Source organism: Pagrus pagrus (genome assembly GCF_965226575.1).
Source record: "Pagrus pagrus genome assembly, chromosome: 13".
Taxonomy (NCBI): Eukaryota; Metazoa; Chordata; class Actinopteri; order Spariformes; family Sparidae; genus Pagrus; species Pagrus pagrus.
Window position 1 is genome coordinate 18,799,742 of NC_140197.1, and position 22,917 is coordinate 18,822,658.

Below are 22,917 nucleotides of genomic sequence, written 5' to 3' on the forward strand. Positions count from 1 at the left end.
TATCAATACTAAAATGACTCTATTACAAGTAAAACTCCTGCAATTATAATCTTACTTAAGTATAACAGGCGGTGGAATTAATATTTGCAACAACTGACCCCAGTGTCCATCCACAGAAGCGGAGGTGGTGGTTGTAGTTGTGGTGACGGTACGTTGTCTCAGGTGGGACTGGTCTACGATGGGGGTCAGTAGAGAAGCATCAGACGCTGTGCTGCTTTCCTGAACGATGACACTCCTGCTGCTGCTGCTGCTGTTGTTAACTGGGGTACTGATAGCCGAGAAGGAGAGGGTTTTCCTCGGTGTGGCGGCTTGGCTCAGGGATAAAGATAGGCCACTGGAACTGGACTGCTGCTTTTTGCTCCGCAGCGTCCTGAAAGAGCAAAGACAGCAACAAATGAAGGGGTTTGACTTTTGTTGCATGTATGTGAGTATAGACGGAGGCATGTTGAGACCACTAGAGAGGTATGTACAGTAGGGTCTGTCCACGTAAGTGCACAGTCATTGGGTGCAAGGTCGTAGGCTAATGTGTCTCAGAACCGGAAAAATGGCAACACACAATCCACACTGGATGCATACTTAAGATAACACCGCACTCAGAGCCAAGTATGTCCCACATTTCACAAATGTCTACTGCAAAACATCAGTTTAGCTGTTGACAGTAACTAGCCTTATGATTTATTTGTGGACTGTCATCAGCAAACAATGAGAAGTTCAAGATTCAGTGATTATAATTATGAAAATCCAAAAACTACGCAGACGGTTGTCACTTAATACTAAGAATCTATTCTAATGGACCTACATGGCAACTGAATGGTTGGCTTAAATGGCACATAACTACAACACTGGAAATTTAATAAAGCCAACAAAAACATCTGAGAATCGATGACACCGTACTTGTGCGAGCCGTGGGATGCCCTCATTAATCAAGCACATCGCAGTGAGCTCTGATAAACCTCTTGAGGCTTGCGGTCTCAATGTGCACTGTGGCAGTTACTGGAAATATGTCACAAAAACTGGCACTTTGCTACTTGCAAATACGACAAGTGAGGGTACACAGATGGACCTCTGTGGACTGCCCATTGTTCCAGCAGCCAATTATTCTGAAACCCCAATAGTTTTGTAAAAATGTCGTATTGGACCAAAAGTCCATTTGTCTGACAGCTTATTATGACCGAATTTTAGTGACTGTCCATGGTGCTGAATCAGCTGGATTTTGCCCTTAATTGGCTTCCTTTCTGGCCTGTCACCAATCGACGTGTCAATTGATCTGTTTCACTGCACAGACAAATTTCCAATGCCAGAATGAAATCATGAGTTTTACCTCAGTTGGCGTGCCACCCCTCACCTGAGTCAGCTGATCTAAAAACAGCAATTTAATACACTAATGGAAACATTGATAAAATGCAGATTATTTGAGAATTAAATTTTGAGAGGAAAGGGGTTAGGGTTGGGGGGGTAGTGTGACAAACATCTGCAGAGAGGGGTTTCTGAATAATGTTCTGTTGGAACGATGGCATGCACCCAAACCCGTAGCCTCAAGAAGAAAACATTTACCGATTCGATCTTTGGTAAGCTGACATGTCTGAGTGTTTTGCTAGTCTCACCGTGTCTCTCTCCTGGTGCTGTTGTAGCTGCTGCTGTTGCTGCTGCTGCTGTGATTCTGGGAATAATCAGCGACGCTCTCGTTAACGTAGTGACCGGCACCGGTCTGCAGACGCAAGCTCCGCCTCGACATCCTGGGCGACTCGTACACGGCTGCAATCTGGTGCTCCCTCTCAAACTCTAATGCTGCTGTGGAGTAGCTGGAACTGAGAGAGAGAGACAGGAGGAGGAACAGGGGAAGGGTGGAGAAAGTAGGGGAGAAAGAAAAGAAAGAAAGGAGTTTTGATGAAAGGAGGTATTGCGTGACAGTTAATCCCAGGACAAGAGGTTTCTTACGTTTGCTGCACGGAAATTCATTTGAAGACAACAAACTGCGACTTTCAGCCTCACATCAATACTGAGCGGGGATATCCTGCACTTTTCCTGATGTGTGTGTCATCCGCAGCAACTTCAGAGAGGCTTTCTTGTTTTTCAACAAAAATAAAACAATAAACAGGGACAGACAGTCCGTTTAGAGAGCTGTTGTTCCCTGCAACTGGCAGTGAGCCTTACAGGAAGTGACTCACTCACAGGGGGGTGAGAAAACAAGACAAAAGAAAAGGCACAGTGTGCCTCTGGAAGTCAAATTGGAAAAATAAGCCCGATAAACATCCCAAAGTATGCAAGCAGGCAGAATAAAAAAAAAAAAAAATGTATTCCACTCAGTTCAACCTACAACCGACCGTAAGTGGAAACACACCATGAATGTTGCAAATTTGATTTTGCCATGCGTTGTGCAGCTGTGAGTCACAGGGCCACACCCACTTGACAGGGCAGGCAGGCAGAGTAGAGGCCAACGTTCAGCCTCGACTAACAGGCAACAGGGCAGCAATTGCGAAATCCAATGGAGCCATTATAAAAAATATTTCTATAATCCCTCTCAGCTGATGCAACAGTACAAACAAAACTAAAAGAAATCCATGGCTAAGCCATACTTCTCTATAGTGGTGCAGCAGTTAAAAATTCTAGTCTCAAGGTTTATTTATAGCTTAATACACAAGTACTGCGTGATCAATAATATTAAGAAAAAATGAACTGAAATGTTGCTCTTTCTTTGCAGGCTGTGTGCATGTGGCTCAACTGGGTCAACAGAATGACTACACAGACATGCAGGGGCGGGTGAATGAAGAGGAGGAGCGAAGCACTTTATCTGTCACTGGAGGACAGAGAACCAACTTCCTGTTAGACACCAGGAGGGACCATCCCTGTGTAAACAAGAGCCGTGCGGTTTAAGGCACAGAGTCCCTGTCGTGGAGACAAGCTGTAGACTTAGCAATATCAGCTGTATGTACATGCATGTGTGCATGTGTACATGTACCGCGCATGTTGCTGGCTCTAAACCCTGAGGATTACACACTCCCACTGAGAGCCAATTATGTGCTTTCGTCCTCACTCTGCCTCCGGCCTGCTGCTCCAACTGGCTTTACTCTGAGCACATGACCAGGGCAGCACCTCTCCCTCTGTATCCTGTTGGTCTGAGATTGACCAGAGCTAGCTTCTACTGTTAAGCATTTACTAAGGAGAACGACTGCAAGTATATTTACTAGTGGGTACGCCGAGAGCTGAACAGAATCCTCTCCTGATCTAATTTTATCTCCCAATATAAAATACATTAGGGTGGAAAATCAAAGATCACAGATAAGGATATATTGATCTAAAACCACTTAACCACATAAAAAACTGTCTCTCTCTGTACTCTTTTCTCTCTCCTCACATGTAGACCCTAATAATAAAGTCTCAACCAGGAGGAATTTAAGCACAAGCATATTACACTGTACATCACTGGTACTATTAAGCTTGGAAACTCAATTTAAAAGGTTAGCATACCAACTCATGCTACATCTAAATACTACTAACACACCATCATAGCATATTCATGTACATTTAAAAATACAAAGCCAAATCGTGCTTTAAACCAACCATTATCTACAAATACACCTTTATCAAGCTGTAGACTATATATCTTTGTACTGAAGTGCCTGAGGGGCAGAGTTACATACCAGAACAAGAGGAAATACAAGGACTGTTGAGCAGGGTTTATCTGATAACATTGTGTTGTTGTTGTTGCGATAACGTCCTAACTAATGTTGCTACAGGACAATACTTGCAACTGAACAAAAAGCTTTGAAGTCCGCATTGGGAGCAGGTGTAGTGGTTGAATGGGTTTAGCACCGGAGATTCATGCAGGAATATTTCTACACTTGGGCATAAAGGATAAATTGATGGAAAGTCCGGTGAAGGTTCATAGTCCACAAAACATTTCTGGAGTTTCACAGCAAAGCAGCATTGCAGCATTCTCCTAAACAACTGAAGTAGATGGGGACCTGTTTTAAAACAGATAAAAATTGGGTGCTAAAAACAACAAACGAACAAACAAACAAACAAACCACTACAAGGTTCCATAGAGTTTGTTCAGCACAGTCCGAGATTCCAAATTCCTTTTTAAAGACGTAATTTAATTTATTTATTAAACCAGGAATCTTCGCAGCAGTGTACTTTCAATCGGTATAGGGATGACTAGATAATGACTGAATTTTCACTTTCGGGTGAACATGTCCTTTACCGACATGTAGAGAAACTTCACCCATGTGTGAATACAATATATAATATATCTTTTTTTAGCATTGCAAAGCTATTACATTACAAAAACATGATTGGTCAGTTGCAGTGATAGTCCTGGAGCAACACTAATTATGATGACACCAACACAGCGTTATCAGGTTATGCATTGAGCAAAGAGGTGACGTAAAGTCACTGTGGTTCCCTGTAGCAGAGAACATGGGGACGCATGCAAACGCAGATGTCAACAGAACAATCTACTTTCCATCAAAACTTTCCATCACATAATCTGCTTGTCTCATTCAAATATGAAATTCAAATCTTGTAAAAACAGCCGTGGGGCAGTTATTCAGTGGACCCACAGTTCAGCAAGATTACTATAAACAATATTTTAATGACAAACCTCACGGTTGCAATATAAAGCTGCAGAGTTACTAAAGTTAACAAAGCTTGCCTCAAGGTTAAAAGAAGAAAATGAAAAAAATAAATGTGCATACAAACAAACAGAAGTAACTTATACTAGAACATAATAGTTCAGGATTCAATGGTATTGTGACTAACTGAGCGCCCAGGGCGAGGCAGGGTGTGTGTGTGTGTGAGAAAGAAAACAGACTTGTCTGTGTAGCCTACAGCCAGACACAATCATTAATGTGACCTTCTGCTGTACCTGGCAACTCACGAACACAGATCTTTATTTGAACAACACACCCGCCAAACCCCTATCTGTCTGCACAAAATTAAAGTGTGCATCTCAAACCAAAACAATGTTCAGAAACTGGACTGTTCAGGTCACAGTCACTATCATCAGAGGATGTAAACATGTTTAATTAGTTTGCAAACTCTTTTTAGTTGTTCTGGGTATCCAAATTGATCCGTGTGCCGCCCTCTCCCAGGCGGCTCCCACGGCCCACATCAGTGATAAAAATAGAGACGTGAAGAAGACACAGATGAAGAGACAGACTTACAGTATTGAGAGAGAAGACACTTCCATCCTGACATTCAGCTTCCTGGAATCTCTTCTTACATAACGCTAAAGCTTTGATACTCTTCCCACACTCAGTGGGCACAGCCGGCTTTCTTTCTTACAGTACACAACTACATCAGATACATTCTACATTTTAGTCGCTTATGTTTTTGCTTTTTTGTTATTTAGCACATGTGATTATGCAGAGCAACATTCAAATTCAAGGTTGGTGTAGTCTTGTGTAGCCAGATTATGGATGATCAGAGTTTCAGTTCAAAGTATTCTGCGAGAATAAACTGAATTACTTTAAGTTTCGGACTGTTGGTCGAATTAAACAAGCATTTTCAATTTGGCCTCTTGGAAATTATGAGAATTTTTCATCATATTCAGACATCTAAATGATTAATCAAATAAAATAATATGTGATAATAAAAATAAGTTCAATAGAAGTTACCTGGATCAGGTTAGCTTAAGTATTAGAACGTGATCAGTGTCTGGTTTAAGAAACAGCTGAAATGGGATCAGATCTTCCACACAGCTCCAGGAAAGGGGCGACTGAACCTTAGCCAATCATCCAGGTGTTAACATGACATGATGAATGTCTGTGTATCAGTCAATAAGTATCTGCCCTTGGGGTGGAAGCCCTATCACTTCAGTGTCTGCTCTTTACTGGCTCATCAGGATATCGTACCCCGGAGACAACACAAGACCAGAGATTTTTATGGCAGCTCCCAAGACAACAGAGGTAAAACCGGCTCGTCAACAATTCTTTGAGATCCATCCAGAGAGCCACAGAGGACCGATCCCTCCATGACAAAGAAAAAGTAATTCTCGTAACATAGCTTCTGGTGAGCCTACACCTCTAATACCATGTTTGGTTCTCTGCCACTGAAGGGACTTGCCACCCACCCACCTTCTGCCTGCTTTGCATGGTGTATGCAAAAAAATGAGATCCAATCACAAAGCCTGGATACAACGAGACATCATGTTAACATGCAAGCACAAAAATCTGGTAATTTACCATCTACACAGCTGGTGTGGTCTGCAATTGAACAGATCAGAAATGACATTTGGATTCAAAGAAACGTTTCCGTTTTGCTCTGATTGGTCAGCTCACACACGCCTGAGTCTGCACCACTCACCATGTATCTAGATGGCTCTGTTGTGTTTTCAGCTTCCAGTTACCTTCACTTGTACCATGACTATAAGCATAAATTATGCAAATGTGTGACATGGGGGTGTAGTATTAAGTCAAGAAGTCATGGAATTAAAGGCGGGACTACTGATGAGGTGTTTCAGGAGCAGTGTTTTCTGTGGGAGAGTGGAGCTCTGCTCGGCGCAGCCTTTGGACTTTAACTTCCAAGATCTTGCACATGCACAAGATCCTTTATAAAACAATAAAAGAAAGGGCGAAATAAGAAAGCATAATAGGTCTCCCTTAAAGCATAACTTGTAGGGCTACAACTAATGATTGTTTTTTAAGGATTAAAAGAGATGTTCTTAAAAAAAAAAATCAGACCAGCAGTCTGTTATTTTGGCTTCCATTAATGGACTTATTGTTTCAGCTATAACAACTTTAACTACAAACTTGATTTGAGAACAATAAATGCCAAAAAAAAAAAAAAAAATGCAACAGTTTCATCTCTTTGCAAGACCACAACAGGGAATAATACACTGTCAAAAAGAGTAAGAAATAAAATCAACTTTCTGCTCATTGCGTAATATTACAAGCACAGAAGTTGATCTTATAATAGAACCCAATCTGCAGCTCTGATATGCTTTAGTGAGCTCAGATAATAACACACTTGCACAACAAAACCCTTAACCAAAAACTATTACTGCTATGGTCTGTGGTCACACACCTACATACAAACACATACATCATATCTTAGAGATTACAGAAACCATGTGGTTGTAAATCTCAGCTTCAAAACCGCAAGTGTGGTTAAAAGAAGTCTTGTCAAATGCTTGACAGGAAGCCTATATTCTCTCTCACACATGAAAACAGAAACAGAGAAAAGTTTTACAAGGTGAGGGGGCGTGTTGTTCCCCATGAAACTCAGAGGAGGAGCAAAAACTGCCAATCAAAGATGAGGGAAAACATTTGCTAGTGAGCTGTAGTGTGTGCTGCATGTCTCAGGTAAGACTACTCACAGATTGCTATAACGGATTAATACAACAAAATGTGGAGTCAGACAGCAGAACTTTAATCACATTAGACATTTTCCACCAATGAGCCTGTGGCTGCCATCTCAGAAAATTTAATTTGTTTAGATGGCTCTTTAATCCAATCACAACTACATCAATTAAGTTTTTCTGGGAACAGTGCAAGCACAAGAAAATCCCAGGCAAACCACTTTGTACCTAAATCCTCAAATTGAGTTGGGATGCTCTAGTTTAGCTCAAGTAAAATGAGTATTTTGTCACACATTCCCAACTATCTATTTAAATCTCCTCCCTGCGACAGTGTGGGACCGTGCTGTGTTTACTCAAATTATACTGTTCATTTTTTTCAGCTGTGAGAGTCTCTGGAAATCCATGGGGGATGATACCAAATCAGAGCAAAATCGTAGCACACTCTGCCTTCCTGTTTCATCAGACTGTCACAGAGTGGAGAAAGTCTTGTCCCCTGAGGTGCTGAGGCCTATATTTACCACAGGCCAGAAACTGGGAGTTTGGGTCAGAGCCAAGAGCTTTCAAAATTTCCAATCCGACTATCTCTGGGAAGGTAGGATATGGCAGTGTGATTAGGATCGTTCCAGCCCACCCTCATTTTCCCTCCCACAGATAGCACTTTGCTTGTGCCCCACTCACTCTCTCCCTCTCCCTCTCTGTCTCTCTCTCTCTCTCTCTCTGTCTCTGTCTCTCTCTCTCTCTCTTTCTCTCGGCTCTGTCCATCGCTCTTCATGTTAAAGCACTATAGTGTGCCGTTTCATGTTGCCGTGGTTGCTACGGTGACCACTCTAAACAGCTTCCCTGGCTCGAGAGCAACTGTGATCCGTAAGAGAGGCTGGACATGTACCATTACCCAACAGACACACTGATGTCTGATGTATAAATATAACAACAAATGCTTTATGCATGCTGGGGTTTTTTAAAAATATACCAGAGATCATTTTACTGTAGTATTAAAACAAGTAGAACAGTTATAGAAATGTCTGTGTTGATGTGAGTTTAACCCTCAAAAGGAACAGGACTCCAGCTGCTGTCATTCGTTTGGCACTTGACCAGTGTTGCATGAACTGAAATACACTCAGACCAGATGTCAAAACAACTGTGACAGCAGTGTGAAGAACAACCACCCAACTGGCACTAGTTGCAGCCCAGTCCAGCCCTGCAGGGCGTGACTCGCATGTACAAGTGTCACAGCACCAAATGTGTTGCATATCCTTTCTCAGATAATGCTCAAGTCAGTTTTAAATAATAATAAAAAAAATTAATAGCCTTAATTCTCAGAACTTATCGTTTGTTTTCTATCTTTTATATGACTTATCTGCTGCTGCTGATCACAGAAGGCCACATATAGCACCAGATAACTCCATCACTGCTACTGCGTGCTACTGTCACTGTTCAGTAATCCCTAGTGGGGAGAAAACACTACAACCAGAGGCCACAGCCCCACTGACCCACTTCCACCATCATAAAATATGAAGGCTTTGTGCGAGTCGATATACAGCACACACATCTGAATGCAGTGGGGAGATGGGCACAGTCAGTTTGTCTTTCAAGAGGTGGAACAGCTCAACGATGAACCACAGAGTATAAAGAACCACTGTACCACTTTCAGCTGCGACGCAAGTCATAAGCTTTATCGATGCACTACTTCTCTAAATTGTCGACCACTTTTAGCAAATGGTGGTGTAAGAGGGCTTGTATGTGTGTGCTTATGTATGACTGGACGTAAAGAACTGAGGGAGAAATTACAAGTTTATGCATTATTTCCAATTATAGTATTTATATCTATTCCAGGTCATTTTGCCAAAGTTTCTTCCAGTTAAAAGAAATATGCTTTGGCTAAATAGCTTCACTTATTTTTCCCTTTAAAAGCTGAAAATTATCTTGAGACAGAAACCCTGACAATAAAGAAAAAAAATACACGCAAAATGACGACCGCTACTTCAGAAATATCGCCTGCTTGTCAACAAAAGTCAAGAAGGCAAATATAAAATTTACAATTCAAGAGACATCATGATGTTTTGGTTTTCTGTGATATATATCGTGATATGAAAAAAATAACAATTTTCAGCAGATAACTTGGACAGCTCTATTAGGAAAAAAATATAATTCTCAAATGATTGAGGTGATTTTGTAGATCATCCTTATCAGTTTATCAAACAAAGCAGGGCACACTTTGGTTGTTTGATCAAACTGATAAGGATGATTGTGATTTTAAGTTTGCTGTGCATGCAGAGCCTGCATGTCACTCACAAGCAACAAAGAGCCCTTGATTCAGACTAAAGTATGTAACATTTGAGAGACGTCTCTTGTAGATTATTCATGTCCACAATGATGTTATGTGTTGAAAACTTGTATCTTGAAGTAAACATGTATGTAATGCTGTGGATCCTACCCTCTCACTGAAGTTACATAGTGCAGAAACAAGTGATGGGGGGCAGAGTGGCTGAGACAGAAACACCATTCACCCTATTTCAAGTCACCGTACTATCAAAATGACTTTGAAGTGGTTATTATAAGGTAAAGAAAGTTACGTAACGATGCTTTAATGATTATTCAGATAAAGGAAACTCACCACCATCAAGTGATAATGTGAATTTCTTTAATCGCGATCCATCCATCGTTCCATCCTTAGCAACAATTAAATGTAAAACCTATGATTATTAGGATAGAACAAAACTTCCTGAATTAAAAGGTCTGCTTAATGTGAATTGAAAGTTAGCTTCAAGAAATTGTAGCTTTTGTCCAAATGTGTACACCCAATAAAAACGTTTCATATCTTCAATATGACACAGACCTTGATCAAACAACAAATGCCTTGTGTATCTACTAAAAGCAAGCAAAGTTGGGTGAAGCCATGCAGCTTCCTTGCTAAGCACACTGTAGTCCAGTAAAGTCCAGTAAAGAGGAGAGTGAGAGCACAGAATCCTCCCAATTCATGAATAAAAACCTTGTTGGGTTACAAATCTATGAAGAAAAGTCTGTCACTGCATTTACAGTATTAATTAAGTTAACACAAGGTTAATGCTCAAAGTAGTAATGGTTGTTTCTCATGTGATGTCAGGTGATTGGCTGGCCTCCTTTCCCTCTTTCTCCTGGACCATTCAATGCCACAAAACTTGTCGCTGCTCTTTTGAGTTCTGACAACAGATGGGCCAACGGTTTCTGTCACCTGACCCCGTCTGTCTCTACGCTGCTCTCTTGTATTCACTGGAGTCCACAGACACATACAAACACCCTCTAAAGTCTGAGCACAATCAGCTGTCGGACTGTCAAATAGGTTGATACAAGTAGCAAATGCCATGTTAAATTATTGGCAGAGACAAAGACATGTAACTGCCTTCATTTAGCTGATTTAAATTTCATCAAGTTTTCTCTCAGGAGAGCTGAGATTAATTAGCCACTCAGCTGCAGCACACACGGGGCTAATAAAAACCTCAGATCTCTCGACTAGCTGATCAAGAAGCATAAACTATTAGTCTAATCCTGGGATCAGGGCCATGGTTGTGACCGAGGTTCATTAATAGCTTCTCAGCTGACCACATTCAAAGGGACACGATTAGCTTGTTCCAGCCCTTCAGTCTACCTGACAGATTCCAGCAAGGAGTCAAACAAGCTTTTGTACATTCATCTTACTTTGCCTCGGTCCACAGTGTGACACATAAGACTGCCAACCAAGACTGGATTAACATCACTGGAATGCACTCCGTGTTAAAGCTGCAATGATTTTTTGATTTAGCAATTAAAGAAAACATCAATTGCCCACTATTATGATAATCGATTAGTCATTTTTCAAGCAAAAATATTTTAGAAAATATTTGCTGGCTCCAGCTTCTTAAATGTATCCAGTAGTGCATACCACCACCAAGGCCCAACAGTCCCCTTTTGTACTCACTCTTATAGATACCAGCCATCTAAATACACCTGATTTTTCTTGTCAGGATCCATGCATCATTCCCTGAGAAATTAACAAAAATGTTGGAAAACGCCCTGTCTTGCGAAAGTTCCTGAATCTGCACCAAAAGTTAATGGTGTCTATTCTGAGCCAAGACCCATCCTCCATCCAAGTAACGTGGAAAACTGTTTTGTTGTTTGTGTAATCCTGCTGACAAAGCAACCAACAAACCAACAGTCACGGCTGAAAACATAACCTCCTCGGAGGAGGTAATAATCATTAGTTGCAGCCCTACTCTGTCTGCCTCAAAGCTGAACTAAAATCATGAGGATGTTAAGGGTTTGTTTTGCCATGTTGTGATACAACATCAAATTCTACAACATGAAAAATACCCGACAGCATCAAAGCCATACCCGCAACCTGTGAAAGTATAAGAGCTGCTGATATATTTACTATAGAAGGCACCTAATACCACAGTCACATAATGTGACACATAATTACTTAAAGAGACTGCGGCCTGAACTTGTTCAGATAGAGGGGAAAGAGCTCGGGGTAATGTAGCTCTGCTGACTGCAGTTTTAACATTGTGCTCTGCATTTCTGCGAAACAGGGCTGTAAACCTAATGAGAGGTTGTTGTTCAAACTCGATTCTTTTTTACAAGACAGTCATACTTTTGCTTGAATGATGGTAGGCCTTTGCCCATGCAATAACTCTTCCTTTCCCTAAACACAGTGAGAGTGAGTTCAGGTGATATTTCATTTTCAGAACCTACACACCCAAACCCTTTCTTCTGTTCTGAGAGCTGCCGACACTAAAGGTGACAGCACTGAAACGTCAACATTCCTCCACATGCACAGACCTTCCCGGTTAAGTGTCAACCACACCTACGGTATCATCTGTGATGAGGAGTACAAGAAACAATGCATGGACGAGGAGCACGATGGGAGAGGTTGGTGTTACAGGAATGGCGAGTGCTGGCTATAACTACTTAAAAGTTTTTAAAAAAATAGTCAAACCATGTACAGACAAATCTAGTGTGTGTGTTCTGTTTTTACCCTGTGCAAGCCTCCCCAATTCCCCACCAAGAATATAAACACACATCAACTGACTCATGAGGCTGAGTCATCAAAACCACAACCACAAGAGTTTTTTTTTTTTATAAGAGTAACTGACTTAGAAAACCTCTGAAAATGTAAGACAGAACAAAATAATGAAAAGTAAATATAATGAAACGTTTAATGCTGTAATTATGTTTGTGACCAATTCCAATCTAACTGGGAAACAGGGCTTGACTATCGACTCATCACTCTTAAGCGTTTTGTCTTCAAACAGGACACAGAAAACCAGCACTCTGGCAGTGAATATAGAAAAACCTTTGGGATCACTTGATAGCCTAGAAACCTCTCATTATATTACACTGTCATAGTGACATGAGCAGACTGACAACAGCTATTATAATAGTGTCAAGGTTGACAGCGCACAATAGCATACTCTGCTAAAAACAAGAAAAGAACAAATGGAATATAGAGTAGCTGGTTGACACTAAACTTTCAATGCCTTGAAACTGATTAAAGCACAACAGCAGGTTCTCAAGGACAATTTGGCTTCATTGGGAGTTAATTCTCTGAGCTGCATGGAGTCACAAATGACAGGCAGGGTGTGACTGAAATACCACAGGCCTGACTGTTTGATGCTGCAGCCTGGCACTGAGGTCTCACCTGAGAGAGTAGGTATAGCCGGTGTTCTCCGGAGCACACTGTGGCGGCGTATATGTGTGCAGTTGGGAAAAATCCATGGTCATTCTTCTGTGTTTAGACTGCAAGAGTCAGGATGCAAAGGATAGGACTCTTTAGCCAAAGTGGACATGATGCTGGAGAGGGGTAACAAGCATAAAACTGACTTCCATACACACTCACAAAAAAATGCATGCACAGTCTGCCTTGTTTTAGCCTCGTTCTGCTAATGAGCTCAAGTTCTGCAAGCGTATTTTAAGAGCAGATTCAGAACCGCATCTACACATTTAACACAATACAGCACTGGTAAATTCCCTGCCTCTTCCCAAATCAATTCTAGCGCTATTTACTGGGCTGCTCTCCAAGAAAACACAACCACCACCACCACCACCACTGGTTACTGCTACGCTGTACAACCATGTCAGAAAGCCCAGCACAGGCAGGCCTTAATGAGATCTGCTGGACATTCCTTTTCCCCAGGAACACAACAATGCTACTGTGGCTCTAACAGCGGACAAGAGTTGGCCGACCTCGTCCTGCATGTTGGCTCTGGCTGGTTTTCGGATGCCACTGAAGCTGTAATGAATGACTCGTCTCTTCTCCTCTCCTCTGGTCGGCAAACAGGCGGCAACTGCCAGGAAATGGCTGGTAGAGACGGGACAGATAGAACGACGGTCCTCTCTCCTGTTGTATTAAGCAGACTCCTCACCAGGACAGCTACTCCTACAGTGACTTCCCGGGTAAGCTCCACGCACAGAGAGGGAGCAGTATTATGAAACCGAGCAAGACAGCAAGGGGTGGGGCTGAGTTTTAGGCAATGGGCGGGAAACAACTAGTCTGAGGGTTGAGCTTCTCACAGTGAAACGTGCATTATTCAAACAGGCTGTGCAAATACACCACACAGCTGCTGGTTTATAAAAGGTACACCTAGCTAAAAACTCATGCAGACGAATGCAACAGTCCTGCCATAAAAGCTACCTTCATGAAGATAATGTTACATTTTTGCTGAAAATCTGTTTAAGAGATGTTGATTCAATTGTATAATCATTTTGGAGGCTGCTTTATTGAATTATTTTGTTCACCCTATTCGTATCAGTGGTTCCCAACATAAGGGTCTGGCCCCTGCAAAGGGTCACAACATAAATCTGAGGGGCTGTGAGATAATTAATGGGAGAGAATAAAATAACTTTCTCATACACAAAAATTCATAATTCTTCATGAAATACTGAACATTTGAACAGTTAAATGTAACAAGGGGTGGGTGAACTAACCAAGAAATAATATCACGCAGAGATGTCTTGATTCTCCAAATATACAATTTTATGATCATGAGTCCATTCAATTTAAACAGAAACATTTTTGTTCTGCACTGACACTATATCATTATTAGACTATAATTGTACGAAATCAAAATTAAAAGCTCATTTCAATTGAATTTTAATTTAAAAATCGAAATCCTGACTCTAATATTTTGATTTATTCGATCGCTCTCACATTCTAACATGCGATCATTTCCCAAATTTTTTTGCTAAATCGACTGTGATCTAAAATCTTCAAATCACCCACTGCTAAATGCAACCATGTGGGAAGTTTTGGTGTATATTCAAACTCATCTGACACATTTAATGTGACAAGGAGGCTCAACTAGACACTGATCATACATGAGGGGTCCCAAGCCAGCCAAAAAAGTTGAGAACCACGGGGCTAAATAATAAAAAAAACTTCTACTAGGGCTGGGCGATATGGCCTTAAAATAATATTTTTGACATTCCTTATATCAAGATACATAATATATATCTATATAATCTGAAATTTAAGTAATCATTTGAAATATGGTAATTTCATAAATTACATCACTTTACTGTAATGCAGCCTCTGAATCCAGGAAAAGACAGCATTTATGTCAAATCATAATATAACAAAATGAAAAATCTAAGACAATATTACATACTATAATATTGATATATTGTCCTGATGTGACCTTTATGCAACAAAATTCAACAGGAACACAAACTACATCCTCCAAAATAATTACAAAATTTGATCAAAACCTTTTTAAAACAGTTTTAAGAAGAACTGAACATCATAACATTAATGAAGGCAAGATTTATTGCAGTAGTTTTAGTCAGGTGTACGTAGTAAACTAAGTAATCACACAGCAACCCACTTTTTTCCACGTGGCCAAAACTTCCTCATATACCCTGAGCAAGAAGTGGACTCGTCCTCCAGCGTCTACTTAACAATTCAATCAAACAGAAGCATGATGCCAAGCTGGAGCAGCAAATTAAAACAGATGGCTTTTCCTAAAATCCACCAAAATCTCAACCCATAATCTTAATCACGTTTCAAATCCGCATCCAAGTCTGCAAGCTGAAAAGAGGGATAAAGGGAAACAAATATCCAAAAGCTGTGGGGACTACTTTAATTCAGCCAGGATTAGTTTTCTTGACTTGTCAACTGGTTCAATAAATCATGATGCGAGCTCTGAATGTGGGTACAACAAAATCAAGCAGGATGAACTGAGAATAAGGGAACGCACGCTCTTTACCTGAGAGTAAATTATGTGATATTTTATAGCATTTTATCCTTGAGCTCATAATTCAGGCGCCAGCTTCAACAATAACAGACCATGCCAGCACACCACAAACACACAGCGAACAGTGACACCTTTCCCACAGGACTGTACGTCTCCACACACGTTTGTTTTGCTGGCTCCTTTACGCAAACCACCTGCGACCAGGAGGCCAAACTACTGCGTCCTGTGACTACTCCACCTACTGTCAAAACAGCCGTTTAAAAACACATCCTTTAGTTTAATAATAACTGCAGATAGGTCCGGCCAAATGACATATAAGCCCAGTTACATACTCACATTGCTCAGTGCTAAATTTAGACGCCATGTATTTGGACAACGCCGTCCCTCACAGGCTTGTGCAACGACGCACTCTATTGATTTCTTATCATATAGGTTCATTTAACATTTCTGAGTAACACACGCACTCTTAATGATGGATAACATATCTGGCTGTAATTATGTCGCAGATATCACTAAATCAACCTAAAAAATAAGGCCTGGGATTGCGTTAGTTGTGGGTAAAGGAGCCCAGCAAGGACAAAATAAATCTGGATAAGACGAAACGACACATTCACAACAAGCAACTGCAGCTACGTTTAACATAATATGAGATGTTATTTATAGCAGCATGTCAACTTGCCCGCGTGGTTAGAGTCCATGTATGTTATTATTCGCGTAATCCAAAAGGAGAAAAAAAAGATCCTCACATTACTATCGCGGAAAATGCGCAAACTTCTGCCAGCATCCCGACGCACGGAAACTCAAAGGTAATTTACTACTGCGGATCCGAAAACCCCTAGCGTTATTCCTCTATTAAGAAAAAACAACACACAAGTTTGCAAGTAGCTGGTGAGTGTTATGCTAGTGCACAACAAGCAGATTTCCAAAATGGCTTCCCAGGCGTAACAAAGCCAGAAGGATCGCTGCCGAGCTGATCCTCCCACTCCCCGGCCTCTATTGTCGGCCGGGGCGCACACTTTAAATCTATTGGAGGAAAGCAGCACTGGTGCAACGGCATGCTGCTGCTGCTGGGGCCAGTGTCATGGAAAAGATCACACACTATTGTTTAAGTTGATATTGAACCTATGGGGGAGACATCAACTGAAACTGAAGGTCCCCGGATCAACATCTGCCACCAAAACAACCATGAACACACTGACGGTATGAATGACCGATGGTATAATAACAACAACAACATATCAATTACTTAATTATATTAGACCAGTATTATTATATCCTAATGGATTAAATACTTTATGTAAACAAGTAACTGCTATATTCTGCCATATTCATTGTAATTGCAGAGCTCAACTCAAACCAGTAGGTCAACCCAGCTTAAATAAACAAATAAAAAGATGAAAACTAAGGTGGATGAAACAAATATGCCCGTCCTGAGTCAGAATATTTACATAAAGAGTCGAAATGAAGAGATTATGTGATTAAAAAGTCATAATGATGAGATAAAAGTAGACATTTTAAGACAAAAGTAGAGATTTTAAGATCAATTTCTTATTCATGGAATAAAAAGTCTTAAAAATTAGATTTAAAAAATGTCTTAAATATAAGATATAAAGTCTAAACTATGACACTATAAAGTATAATTATTTAAGATACATATCATAAATATGGGACAAAAAGTACTAATTGAGATTTTTGAGACCTGCATCAGTATTGTTGCCATATTGTTACTTCAAACATTTTAAAGTGAAAATGAACCATTTGCACAAATGTAACAGAAAAAAGTTATTGCAGTGTTTTTCTATCAGTCATGATGAAAACTATACAAAGAAGTATGAACACTGATCACATGAATGTTAATTATGACACAGTATAATTAGGAGATGATGTTAGCGAACGGTCTCATATAACCACACAGGTGTTTTCAGTTGTGTCTGATTAGACCTACTCAGGTAGGAGTCGTGCAATGCTGGTAATCTGTGTGAAGTCATCATTTTGTGTAGGACCTTGCATGCAACATAATGTAGCACTTTGAAAGGGAAAATTTTGCATTGTGATTGAGTACGTTTACTTTTTAACTGGTAATGGTTATGTGCTGTAACTCGAGTAGACTTTCTCATGATTGACCGTCTACATGTTGGCAGGAAGGTGTCATAACATTTTGGTTTAAAACACACCATAAACTGGGATGTGTCGGGCTCAGTGTCCAACAGCATGACCTGCAGCTAATCAGATGAAGCAGGAAATGTTCCACAGAGATGTAAAAATATTTTAAATATTTTTGATAACCTGACTCGATAAGAGCATGAGGATTCTGGTGAGGTGCCATCTGCTGGACAGCAGCCTGTAACTACACTTAATTTCAAAGGACTTTGGGATCAACTGTGACCATTAGACATCAACAGCAGCAGATGGGCTACCCCTCTGCTGTTAGCACCCCGTCTCCGCCTAGATAAGATCCCTATTAAAACGTCCTCGTGCAGGTGCTTTTCATTGGAGCAATACCCAGTGGGGGGAGAGGTATTCAGAACCTTTACTTGAGTAAAAGAACAACATGATTTTTATAGATTCATTTTTAAAATGGAGTCATCAATGAGTGAGCAGAAAATGTATCTTGCTGTAGCTGGTCAAATCGGAGCTACTTCTGACTACTTTACATTAAAAGCTGCTTTACATTAAAGCTAAATTAATTGCCAACTATTTTGATAATCGATAATTTGTCACTTTTCAAGCAAAACTGTCAAACATTTGCTGGTTCCAGCTTCTTAAATGAAAGAATTTGCTGCTTTTATTTCTCATTTATGATCGTTAAGAGTTTTGGGGTTTTCGACAGTTGGTTGGACAAAAAACGTTGGTTTACATCAGTAAAAGAATTGTCAGACTTCTTTCTAAAACACAACAAACAAAGGAGAAAAAAAAACAAGTCGAACACATACATGGCAAGCGGTTCAAGTGCTGTACGTTTATAAGCATTTTTCAATTTCTTTTTTTGAAATGGTGAAAATATTCTGAATTAATCAATAATAAATCAGATACATCGCTAGTCAGGCAGTTCAATCCAGTGGTAAGGAGTCGGCCCCCTCCAATAAGTCAGAAGATAAAGGTGGGGTGTGGTGAGAAGATAAAGTTCGGCTCCAAAATTCTGTTGCAATTTTCTTCTGAAATAATGAAGAAGTTTACCGTGCATGAGACCATGAGAAGTGTTTTTAGGGGAAATTGGTGAACCTGCCAACAACTCAGATACCTGAAAAAAGACCGAGGGGGCCCAATCAAACACTGCTTTTGTAGTAAGGGGTCACAGGCCAAAAAGTTTAGGAAACAGCAGTTTAATGTTATCAACTTAAAGGGGCAACGTGTAAAAATTTTTGCTGAAAACATTAAAAAAAATAACTAAAATTTTTAACAGAATGTGAATCAATAGCTGTTTTGACATTATTATGTCTATATACTGTGTTGCAGAGATATCTATTGAAGTTAGCATGCTAACCAGCTAGCCCCGACTCCTCCCTGTCCAAAGCTCCAGTGTGAACACAATGGGTGTGTTCTTTTTACTTACTGTATCTGCCCTTAAAAAGTACATCCTGTTGCACACAATTGGGACATACTACTTCGTCATGACGCCTTGAACTTTGACTCTTTTGCTCCTTTATCTGTCGCTGCCTTAGCACGAAAATTCGGAGTGCAAAGAACGTAGTACTCACACTTAACAGGCTTTCATTTGTCATTGCGGTGTCTGTCACTATCAAACGAGCCGTCATCTGTCAGTGTTCTCTTGGCGTTGTTTCATATTTGCCTGACACACCGTGACATATGTGTCGTATCTTCCGATGTGCAGAGGATTGTGGGTCAGAATAGCCAGAAAAGAATGTTGACTTGCAAACTGCAAAATGTGACCAGATGTAGTAGGACAACCTGGTATTTTTGGCATACTGCATTTCCCATACTAAATATTGGGACACACTAAATCTTTTTCTGGTGTGCTAAATAGTATGGCAGTACGGGTAATGGAACGCAGGGTAACACTCCCCTGGAACCTGAGCTTGCAGTGTGAACCGCTAGCTGCGATGCTAACTACAATAACTAGCGAACGGCAGCTACAGTTAGCAGTTTTGTTGTGATATGCTGCCCCTTATTTGTTTCAGGTGGCCAATTCTTACATATTGTATCTTTAATGTATTTTAAACCTTATCACTGTGTAACATTAACTTGAAAAGTAACTAGTAAAGATTGGAGTAAAGAAAACAACATTTCCCTCTGAACAGTGGTGAAGTATAAAGTGGTAGAAAATGCCACCTTAGATTACTTAAGTAAATGTACTTGTTGAGTAACTTTTCACCAATTGTAACAGGCTGCCCCTCTTCTTCAAGCAATAACTCCAGTCCTGTATGTCTCGGCAGGGAAATAATCTTGCTAACGCTTCTCAGTGACTTGCAAAAAACATTTTGTTAAGTGAAATAAAGCAGTAGTTACTGCAGGAAAGAGAACAGGGTATAGCCCAAAAAATACAATGTATTATGAAAAGTGTACAGGAAAGCTGGCTCCCCCCTGCCACTACACTGACCAGTGAAAACAAAAGCAGAAGTCTCTTCTTCATGGGCTTCAGCAAAAAGGAAAACAACAAGGAGTCAAAGGGAAGACACAACAAATACTGCACCACAGAGCAAACCGTCACAGATACCATCAGCAAAATGAAGCTTGGAGATGAGATGTGTACTCTCTGACAGTTCAGGGCAGCACATGTGAAGTCAATTTACATAATTATCAACACAGAAGTCAAGACTACTCACATGTTGACTCTGACTGCGGATTACTGAGGGGAAACGCTGCTGACTGTGTAATTGGTTTATCTCGTAGTTCGTTATATCCAGTTCGTCAAAGCTTCCCGGGCTGTCGCACCACTACTCCCTGAAAAGAAAAGAGGACCTTCCAACGTTCGCCTTTCCCGCACACGGTCATACTTTCCGTTGCGACGCCTGCGTCACATGCGTCATTCCTTATAAGGTAAAAATGACCATATATGGGATCTGTCAAAACGGCTTGAAACTGGCTTTCGAAATCAAACAGCACCACTTAGTGGTCGTTGACGAGAACAACACCTAAACTTAGTGAATAAAAAACCTTAAAAATTACTACTACTACTACTACTAATAATAATAATATTAATAATAATGATAACATAATAGCAATGAATAATAATAAGCCTGGTGAAGCCTGGTATAGAACAGGTAGAACAACTTCATTAAATTAGTAAGCCCAAACAAACTTATATTGATCATGTTTGTCGAGGCTTTTGCAATTTTGTTGATTAATGTAGCAAATAATCATGTTGTAAAAGGCATCCAAAAGTCTCACTTGAGTAAAAGTAAAGATATCAGGTTAAAATATTACTTTAGTAAAAGTGAAAGTCACCCATATGAACAGCAGTTGAGACTTAAAAGTCTTAAATACTCAAGCATCACAAATACAAGCAAAACTAAATTATACATATTTGCATGTATGTATTATATACTATGGGTTGACCGTTTATCGGCCTGACGGATTATCGGATTATTCAGCATTTTTCTGAATGTGTTTTAAATCCAATTTCCAATACAATACATTAACATTTAAATGCACTGCTTTGTAGTCGAGTGAAACGTGCAATAATTGCCACCAAAATGTAGTGGAGTGGCAGTATAAAGTAGCTAAAAATAACAATATACTCAAGTAAAATACAAGTACCTACTTAACAAATTGCTTTCAGTACACTGCTTACTTTACTCACTAAATTAATACTTAAACCATTTCCTTAAGAATCTTGAGTGTTTCAGCTGTTGTTCTAAATATAGAAATATTCTTTTTAAAAATTCTGTAAGACCTCTAGTATTGTTTTGTATGCACTTTGAGACCCTGGTTGAGAGAGCAGCAACAGCTCCGTCTGAGTGAAATATCTTTGAACAGTCAGACATAAAAACCTGAAAAACTGGACACCTGTCATTTGTGGAATGGTGACGATGGGTTCCCATTGTCCTTGAGATCACATGACCATGTGAAAGGGAAGATGATTTCACTTGAGAGCAGTTGACTGCTGCCCCTTTTTCATTCTTCGTTTAAAGAGAGCTGTCGATGAATGTTTGGTCTACAGTCACTTACTATGAAAATCCTAATTTTTGTAATGTGTATGTGTTTACTTCTTCCTGTTCAGGCTGATGACATGGAACGCTGTGAGTAAATTAATCAATGCTGCAAACTTGGTTCACTCTGTCATGTTAGTATTTGGGGTTTGGCAAATCTTGGTTTCTGTTGGAAAGCTAGCCTGTTGACTGTTCTCTTTTTCACAGATGCCTATTGTGAGAGTTGTCTAACAGCAGCACGAGGTATGAAAGATCATTTTACAGCTTGCGTAAGAGCAAGAATCAAAAAACTATACACAGTCAATCATCACCTATGTGACTCTTTCTTTCTTGTAACCCTGTGTCACTTGTTTACACATGTGGCTTTGTATTTCCTTTAAGACACGTAAGTAAATAAAAGCATGTGCATTCTTCTCTCCAGAGATTGAGAAAGCCATGAAGGAAGCCCCAGCTGAGAGCAGACAGACAGTAGTCAAGAGCCTCATCAGTGGTGGTGTGTGTGAGAAAATGCTGTCCTACAAACATGACCATGTCTCAAAGGACAAAATGACATCCTCCTGCATGCACTTGTTAGGTAAGATCAGGATGAAAAAGCAATGGATTTGCATATTTTTATACTCTCATTAATGATTTGTTTTTGATTCCCACAGAGTCTAATCATGACCAGTTCAATCTCGCTTTGGTAAATAAAGAACCAAAGCATCTGGATATAGTCCTGTGTTATGAGCAGTCCACAGCATGTGTGGGGTTGAAGCGCCAACCTTTTGAGGTAGGCCATGTGAAATAATAATATCCATCTAAATAGACTAAATTCCTCCTATGAGAACTGACACTGTTTAACTTCTGTGACAGGATTCCAGAAAAAGCACCTTTACAGAAAGTCACATTGAAGCTCTCCTTCGGGACAACAAGGAAAATGTGCGCATTGCTCGACCTACACACTCAGGAGAGGAGTTGTGAAAACAGCAATGTCATTTTGTTTGCTACTGATTGTGTGATGGCTTGTTGTCATGATACTGTGTGTTTGAGTTTCCGTGTGATAAAGACATCATTGAAAGACATTTTCCTAGGTTTTACGTTATGTCTGGTGGGATGGGGGCCCCTCTATCCTCACGTCTTTTCCTTTCAGGGATGTAAAATAATACAGAGGGCTACAGACCCACTATAACTTATTTTAGAGACAATACTGAATGTATAGTAAGAGTCTACAGTGACGTAAACGTATATCTACAGTAGCCTATATATCTAGTTGGAGAATCAAACCAGCGACTGTCCAATAACTGGACAACCCGCTCCACCTCCT

The 22,917-nt window shown here is 40.2% G+C and overlaps 2 protein-coding genes across 9 annotated transcripts in view; one reads left to right on the forward strand and one right to left on the reverse strand.

The window, feature by feature from the left end:
• sun1b (Sad1 and UNC84 domain containing 1b) overlaps positions 1-20,392 on the reverse strand; it is a 32,975-nt gene extending 12,583 nt beyond the window's left edge. For 4 of the 7 annotated variants that reach the window (XM_084371746.1, XM_084371744.1, XM_084371743.1 and 1 more), the window contains exons 1-4: positions 13,499-13,623; positions 12,954-13,051; positions 1,605-1,808; positions 99-370 (exon numbers count right to left, since the gene is read on the reverse strand). In XM_084371746.1, coding sequence (XP_084227872.1) covers positions 99-370; positions 1,605-1,808; positions 12,954-13,051; positions 13,499-13,510 — 586 coding nt within the window. In that variant the 5' untranslated portion in view covers positions 13,511-13,623. Of the gene's footprint in view, positions 1-98; positions 371-1,604; positions 1,809-12,953; positions 13,052-13,498; positions 13,624-16,183; positions 16,393-20,288 lie in introns of those variants that run through there. The other 3 variants (XM_084371742.1, XM_084371741.1, XM_084371745.1) reach the window with 3 other exon arrangements.
• On the forward strand, positions 16,528-22,676 carry LOC311268242 (uncharacterized protein). Of its 2 annotated transcripts, XM_084371748.1 has the most exons (7): positions 16,528-16,704; positions 20,356-20,502; positions 21,686-21,704; positions 21,822-21,857; positions 22,036-22,188; positions 22,265-22,383; positions 22,467-22,676. In XM_084371748.1, exons 1-7 carry the CDS (start codon positions 16,690-16,692, stop codon positions 22,572-22,574), a joined length of 597 nt encoding a protein of 198 aa, XP_084227874.1. In that variant the 5' UTR covers positions 16,528-16,689; the 3' UTR covers positions 22,575-22,676. The 2 variants fall into 2 exon arrangements, with proteins under 2 accessions (XP_084227874.1, XP_084227875.1); XM_084371749.1 differs by lacking the exon at positions 20,356-20,502 and having other exon boundaries at positions 16,534-16,704.
• Positions 22,677-22,917: the final 241 nt, after the last annotated feature.